This window comes from Fulmarus glacialis, unplaced genomic scaffold, assembly GCF_000690835.1.
Source record: "Fulmarus glacialis isolate BGI_N327 unplaced genomic scaffold, ASM69083v1 scaffold8287, whole genome shotgun sequence".
Taxonomy (NCBI): domain Eukaryota; kingdom Metazoa; phylum Chordata; class Aves; order Procellariiformes; family Procellariidae; genus Fulmarus; species Fulmarus glacialis.
The window spans coordinates 23,136-31,571 of NW_009223757.1; the positions used below are offsets into that span (position 1 = coordinate 23,136).

The 8,436-nt window shown below is 42.3% G+C and overlaps 1 protein-coding gene across 1 annotated transcript in view; it reads right to left on the reverse strand.

The window, feature by feature from the left end:
- Positions 1-7,645, reverse strand: part of TICAM2 (toll-like receptor adaptor molecule 2) — a 20,150-nt gene extending 12,505 nt beyond the window's left edge. Inside the window, 3 exon segments of the mRNA XM_009581908.1 lie at positions 4,453-4,657; positions 6,878-6,979; positions 7,445-7,645. Coding sequence (XP_009580203.1) covers positions 4,453-4,657; positions 6,878-6,979; positions 7,445-7,645 — 508 coding nt within the window.
- Positions 7,646-8,436: the final 791 nt, after the last annotated feature.

Here is an 8,436-nt window from a genome sequence, read left to right on the forward strand (position 1 = left end):
GCTGGCTGGGACCACGACAATGACACAGGCACAATTTTTTTTGTTGTTGTTGCAAATTTACCGCAAGCCCATTGCATTCCCCCTGAGTTTAATATGGGTGCGTGCACTATGAGTAGGTCTAAATGATCCTACAAATTGAGAAAAGTGTGATTTTGTTCACATGCTTCCATGACAATGCTTCTTTCCTTAAAAAAAAAACCAAAGTAAAATTTCAAAGAGAACCATTTAGAGCTTCTTGCAGAACAAATGCTATCAGTATGTTATTAAATATATAATGAAATTTCAGGAACCAGGAGGAAATAAGAATTACTTTACAAATGTTTATGATACACCTAGCCCTCCTATTTCTTAAAATCTCTTTCATTACATTGTTTCCTCTCTAACCTGAGAAAACCACAAAAGAGAAAGTGCAGTAGAGGTTTGTTGCAATAATTGTGCATAGCACTAGCTTGAAATAACTGAAAGTAATGGATTTGCTATCAATATTGTTTCACTGTCATCTGTGCTGGTCACAGCTGCCTGCCTAGCATGATTAAGGAGACCTAGTTGTTCATTCCCATATACTAATATTTTGATAAACCGCTTAGCTTTTGCTGACAACTGCCTCTTAAGATAGGCAGGGTGGTTCATTTGGATGTTTCTTAGGTCTTGATCTGGCAGAATGCAATAATTGGTGTTCAAACCACTAAACCTTGATGTGAGTAAAATATTTTTAAAAGTTAATTTATTTGGTTTTAAATAACTAAGAGTCAATTAGAACATCTTATTTTGTCTCAGACTTAAAAAAAAAAAAATTACACGGATGCCTCCATCTTACTTATTACAGAAACATATACATTCCCTGTATATTTTCAGGATTTAACAAGATGAGCAGATCTGCACTTGCTATAGTTAAGATTAAATGACATGGAAGGACTACTTGCAATAAATGAGTCTTACCAAGACCCTTCCTGAAGCGGTCAACAAAGGTTGTTGCATTTTCCTGTTCTAAGGAGTCTGAAAGACATTTATTTTTATGAGACTTTCCCCCAGACATACATGTCATACATAAGGAGGACTAGCATCCCAGAGGATGTGTATACCATATAAATTCAAACTTGGACCTTAGCCTTAAGCTCTTTCACAGCCACTTTCCATTCCCCTGACGCCTTTTCCTCTTCATGCACACACAGATGCCAGACAGTGACATGAAGACCTTTATATTTTGATCATTCTCCAGAAATAGCTCTAGGACAGAGTTCTGTAGATTTTATTTAACCTCTCTTAATTGCTGTTGGGAAGTCGGGGGTGTAATCTGATTGCCTTTGTAACAGAAGAGACAGCTGAGAATCATAGAAGTTTACAGCCTGAGAGAAAAAGGTGGATGGGGAAAAACAGTTTCTGCTGGATTTTTCTAAATAAAATTTCCTCCCTCTCAACACATGCACACATGGAGAACTATGTAAATGAAACCAATTGTATGACAAGCATATTAATGTTACCCTAATTTGAAAATGAAATTTGTCTGAAATCGTAAGCCAAATCAGACATAATTAGAGCAGCCTAAACAAAGAAAAACTTGGAGAGACACTGGTTTGTCCTCACCACCTCTCCCAGTGGATGGGTAAAATAATCAGATCGCAACTGTAGCCTTGATAAAGCTGCTGCAGCATCCTGCCTACCCCCCCACTGCCCTGCTGTCCCGCAGAGTTAATTTTTTTCAAGCCCTTCACTTCTTCCTGTGTAGGAAGCCATGATCTGTAAGAGCAAGTTAATTAGTGGAAAAATATTAAGTTGGTGCCTTCAGTGACAAACCATTAATTGCTTTGGCCTCACTAGTGGAACACAGTCAAAAAGAAGAGGTGGTGGCGGTGGGGATATGCCAGGATTTTAACCCTTCCCTTTTGATAATCTACTTTTTAGCCAGGTTCTCTAAGTGCAAAATAAACAGTTTATGTTTACTGCCACACAATTTCTGAACTGTAGATTTAATTTTTTCAACAGCATTTGATATATGGAAAGACTTCAAAGATTCTACATATCCTCTTATAATAAAGAAGAAAAGAAATAAAGAGGGAGACCCTATTCCTTCAGTAAAAGACAAGATAACAGTCTAAGCTCTGTTCTTGGTACGTAAAAGAGAATTCACGTAAATAAAATATTATGAACACCCCCTCTCTGCCAAAACAATGCTGAGACTTTGGTAGGTAAGAGAGAATCCAACCATGAAATCTTTCAGCAACGCCGGCTGTTTGGCACCGTTCCTCATGCCCTGGCTGGGTGTTGCGCGCTCTTAAACAGCTGGTGCATCCCAGGAACTACCGGCAAACTGACAATGCACCTGTAATGTAACACTTGTACCAATACTGCAATGCACTTAGCATTATTAGTATTCTAGTATACTTCTAGTTATTTCATAAATAGGGTGTTGCATTTTATGGAGAAAATTATGAAATATTTTATTTTCCTTGGCAAATTTCTAGATTTGCAAACCCTAATATTTCCAGCAGAGTCTGAGAAATTTCCTGTGCTTCAACTCTCTCATAATCACTTGTACTTAACTGTCCTGCTCTCTTGAGCAGATAAACCTCTGATTTATGCTCCTCCATCACAAGAACCAAAATAAGAAAAAAGTTCAAGGATGTTAGTTTTGTTGGGTTTTTTTACATGCTGGTTCTTTCTTGCAACTTCAGTGCTAGGCCATAATATCTTGTATTAGGAACTGTGTGAATGGAGAAGTAAAAAACAACAACATATAAACCAGAAAATATTTTCTAAACCAGAAAATGTCAAAAGAAAACAACAAAAAAAGATTTTTTCCTTTCTGCTGATTGCAAAGAAAGGGGATACAAGAAAATAATTTTGGATTGGCTCAGCATGAGACAAACCTCCTATAATAGTCTTGTATTTAACTCATTCACCATCTTCCTTCTCTCCTTAAAAGTATGTAAGTTGCGAGCTGGCAATACTATTTCAAAGTGAAGACAGAAGATGTTTCCTTTCAACGCTTTTGCAGGAAAATGTGGGAAAACGCTGATTTGTAGTTTGCCCCTCTGCCCCCAAATTGACTGAATGTCAGGAAATGTTAACTACTTCCTTAATACTCCTCATTTTTCAACAATTGTTCTTTCTACTTAAAGTCTGAGTTATTTCTAATCCATATTATCATAGTCAAGCACTATTAAGATTATACTGGATACGGCTTTGCCAGAAGCCTCTGTATGTATATTTGATTTGATTAAATCTGGGCCTATATCTCCTCATGACATTTCGCTATTTTAACATTAATTTCTACAGTCCTTGGGAAATGCTCACACTGAGCTTAGTAATACCCTGTAAATCTTGGTTGACATCAAGGCAGTATATAAATCTGTATGAATTAGGTCTTTTCTCTGACTCATTTTCTTCTTTTCTTGTTTATGAAAAAGAAAGACCTCAAATGCTTTTCTTCATTGTATCTAACCCTTTTCTCTTTTATACTCAATCTGCTCCATAAGTACATGAAACACCTATGTAAATATATCAAAATACAGGTTATGTTACTGAAAGGAAACACACCTTGAAAACTGTACCTCAACATCATTCAAAATGTACCTCAAGTCCACCAGAATTGTTCAAGCATGTTCTAAATTCTTTTGCACCTCTCTTTGTCCTTCACTCCATTACTCATGCGTATTGGGCACTAGGACAACACACCCCAGATATTTCATAGAATCATAGAACAGCCCAGGTGGGAAGGGACCTCAAAAGATCATCTGGTCCAACCTTTTGTGGGAACGGGAGCCTCGATGAGATTATCTGTCCAATCACATCTTGAAAACATCCAGCAATGGGGACTCTACCACATCCCTGGGGAGGTTGTTCCAGTGATTGATTTTTCTCATTGTAAAAAATTTCTTTCTTATGTTGAGATGAAACATTTGCCAGTGCAACTTGTACACATTGCCCCTTGTCTTCTCTATGTGGCTCGTTGTGAAAAAAAGAGCCTCTGTCATCTTTGTAGCCACCCCTTAAGTACTGGAATACTGTGATGAGGTCCTCCGAGCCTTCTCTTCTCCATGGAGAAGAGACGTAAGTCCTTCAGTCTTTCCTCATAGGCCAGGTTCTCCAGCCCTTTGATCATCTTCATGGCCCTCCTCTGGACCCTCTCCAGTCTGTCCATGTCCTTCTTGAATTGTGGGGACCAGAGCTGGACACAGTACTCCACGTTCGGCCTGACAAGTGCTGAGTAGAGTGGGATGATCACATCTCTGTCTCTGCTAGTAATGCCCCTGCGGATGCAGCCCAGGATCTGATATGCCTTCGTTGCTGCAGCGGCACACTGCTGACTCACGTTCATCAGGACCCCCAGCTCCTTTCAGCAAGGCTGCTCCCCAGCCACAGAGGTCCTAGCCTGTACCGGGCTCTTTGGTTATGTCATCCCAGGTGCAGGACCTTGCACTTGCCTTTGTTAAACTTCATGCTCTTTCTTGCCTGCCCACTCTTCCAGCTTGTCCAGGTCTCTCTGTAAGATGGCTATCCCTTCTGACATGTCTGCCTCACCAGCCAGTTTGTCGTCATCAGCAGACTTTGTGAGGGTGCTTTCAATCCCATCATCCAGATAATTTATGAACATGTTGAACAGTGTGGGGCCCAGTATCGATCCCTGGCAGAACCCCACTTGTGACAGGCTGCCAGCCTGAGTAAAAAACATTGATCACCATTTATTCAACCCATCAGCTTAAAGGTGTACATGAGCCTCATGATGAGCCAAGTTTGTGTGAGATGGGTTTGTAAGTCCTTTTCATACTACTAACAGCTTGTTCTTTGGAAAGAAGACAAGCTCTGTAGGTGCTGTTAGTACATATAGTTACAGACTAGATGAAAGCTGTACAGCTGTAACACAATGATACACTGATAGCGATAAAGCAGCAAGACCTCAGGGTTAAAGCACCAGACTGAAACCTAAATTCTAAGGGATGTCTCCCATTAGCTTGTGAATTGACTTCTCTTGATTTCCGTGTCCTTCATGGTGAAATGGTTCTAATGATGCTCACTTACTTTATAAACTGCTTTCTGCAGATGGAAGAGGCTGTATAAGAGGTAGGTGACCTTGTTGTGGAATGGGTGCTTTCATTTTACATTATTTTTATTCGCATAATCCAAAGAGCTGCTTTATGTCTGAAACGTATGTTTCTTCCAGAGCGGTGACTACTTTCTAAGGTGTATTGTTATTGTTACTGGGAACAAGTAAAGCTCCCTGGTTATCAGTGTATGCAGAGCATGAAAAGAAGGGCAAGTCATAGTGCAGAGGTTGTTGCTGAACCAACTCTCTTTTCAGCCTCAGGTCTCACTGATCTGCTGATCACTTCTTGTATTAAATCAATACTGACTGAAGTCAGATAGTGTAGTGTTGCCCATTACACTATCACTTGGAGCTAAATATGCAAAATCTGTTGTTTGTGTGCATGCTAAATTCCATGTTGTATTGTTCACATGACAAGCTACTTTCAGTTTCAGGGTTTTTTTTGTTGTTTTTTTCTTTTTATTGTTCTCAAACCATTTTCTGTCTTTATGGCCTATAAAACCATATGTGTCTATTTCTTGTGACTCAAGTGATTCATAAGTGCTATCACTTTCAGTGCAGAGTAAATAGGAAACCTTAAAATGTGAGTAACTGACAAACTACAAAAGTGGAGGGCACTGATTTGAAATATCTCGGGTCAAGAAAAACTCTGTGGTTCCTTTTCCTCCCTGTAGCTTTAACTCAGTGTTTTGAGAGCAAGAATCAACATCATTCTTCACATTCCTAATATATTACCACTGAGAAAAATACGTAGTTCCTTCTGAAAATGAGTTATGTAAACACGACAGAGGAGCCTGCTGCTCTGCGGCAAGGCCATGCCACGCTGCAGACACCTGTGAAAGGGGGGGAAAGTTTTAAGCATGTTTTTGGGAGCTTTTCCCATTTTCCTCCCCACTCCATTTGTCTTAATTCCTTATACTAGGCTGAATCAGCTCTAACTTCACATAAATGTAAAAGCTCTGGGATGAACATTTAACCTCCACCCTCGCTGTATTCAAGCAGCTAATGCTCCCCGGATTATCCTTTAAAGAGGGAAAGCACTTGTACCTTTTCCTACAGATGAGGAAGTGAAGCACAGAGCAAGGAAGGGCTACATCTGAAGAGCACTGAGTTGAATCCAGAACCCAAGAGCACGGTTTCACAGGATCCGCAGCCTGGCTTACGACTGGGGTATTGCCGAACTGCCTCCCCTTCCAGCCTCCTTCCACTACCATGTTGCTTTCCTTGAGCTGGAGCCAAGTGCTCCTGTGAATATGCTCAGCTGATTCAGCTCACAGATCAATCTGGAAATAAGGAAATTCTGATGGACAAGATGAGGACACGTTCTTACTGTCTTTCATGAGCATCACTGAAATGGATTTTTTCCCATCTATTTGGTAGAAGTGAACATTTTAGAAACCCTAATTACATCCTTATGGCAGAATAACGTTCCCTGACCAGTTTTAAATGTCACAGATTCCAAGATGTGCTCTCACTAGTGGACACAACACATCCAAATCAAGGGGAATGCAAATTGTCATATTAGCATGATCATGCTGAGAAGTGAGCTTACCAGAGACAGTGGTCACTAAAATTACCTTTAATAAATAAAGATTTAAAATACCGAGCTCAGTATGATCATGTAGAACATACAGAAAAAAATACGTACTGTAGTCTGATATGGAGCTTTTTTCCCCCACCTGATATAGCTCCCTGTTGCACAGTCTTTCCTTTTCGATGTGGACTTGGGCATGGCAGGAAGAAAAAAGCTTGGACCCCATGCCAAGCAGTCTAACCACATCTTTACTACGGTGGATGAAAAACAATGCGATTCACACAGCTAGCGCTGTGTACCTGATCACTAATCAATACGGTGGAGACAAGTCGGCCCCACGTCCCTCCTGAAATGACTTTGGCACCACCTGTGACAGTGACAATTTGAATGGCTTGGACACCCTGGAGCAAAATGATGAACAGAGCCAAGTCAGGCACAGTGCCAGGGTTTCAATTTTCTTTGCAACTTGACCAATGGCTACTGTACCAATCGCCGTGTGTAATCGTGGCTGGAGGAACTGCTTGCTTATGGTAACAGAGAAAGTCTGTGGAGGAGCTAGGAATTGAAACCACATTGTCTATGCCTCAGCTACAGCCCTAAACATTTGGGGGCACCACTTTTTTGCTAGAACCCAATGCATGGGTTGAAGACACCTGGCAGCTGTGTTATTGTGAAATACCCCTTTGACCATATACATATATATGGCCAAAAAAGGTGAAAGTCTGCAGAAGATTGTGCAATGCATTAGAAAACGTCACCTCTCAAAGACGATCAGCCTGAGCCAGCTGTACCCTCTCTGTCAGGGAGCAGCAAGGGCCACTGCTCCCTGGGGGACAGGGAGCCATGGGGCAGGAAAAGGGCCTCACCAGCCAAAGCCACAGCCCATACCGTGAGGTGGCATGGTGGTGACGAGGCGGGTCCGAGGTGAAGCCAGGAAGGGGCTCAGGGTCAGGACCAAGCCAGCGGCTGACAAGCAGATCCCATGGTGATGGGCAGAGGCCAGAAGCCCCCAGGTGAGAGTCTGGCTCATCCTTGTCCAAGCAGAGGCATGGCTCTGGCTGAGCCATGGCAGGAGGGACCAAAGGCCCAGGGCTGAGCTTCAGTTGGTGCCCGGGGATGGGGGTGAGGGATGGAGGCCCCAGGCAAGGCTGGTCAGGGCCATTGAGGCTCGTTGATGCCTTCAGGTCCTTGACACTCTAGAGGCAGTGGGTTCACAACCTTGGTATTTAACACCAAGAGAAAGCCCATGTCCTTGCGCTGGAGTATATCCCTCCAGTCCTTCTGGGATGTTTCAGGGCCAGACGTAACGAGGAAGATCTCTGTGAAGTTTCACTAGGGTCAATGGAGGTCATGACCTCTAACAGGCATCTGGACAATTTCAAACACAAAGCTGTGGGCTTCTGTTCCCTCGGTGTTTTACTGTGCTGGTGAACGCTATGCAAGGACAGTTACGGCCACAAAGGCCTCTCAGTTAAGTGGATGGGGTACTCTCATCCCAGGCTCTTCTTCCCCGAGGCACGTGTGGAGCTGCTGCAGCTCCAGCTTCACCAGGCGCGGCCGGCTGGAGCCTGTTTTGTCTATGTATTTGATCTATATACGAAATTAACCTTCCGAGAAGAAGGTTTGCATTAAGCGTAACAGTCATCAGGAGACAGAATAGCTCAAGGAATGCTTCACGCCTCTGGGTCACTAGATCAAAACAAGCTCACTCCAGGTCAGGTGTGATGGAAACCTATCTGACAGGTTTTCGGTAGGTTCTGCCAGCTGGCTGATGAACAGACAGCTCCAGGGACTGATCTACCATGTCATCCATGGGATAGCTTCTTGAGGTCACGGTTGTAAAAGCACGATGTCAAAG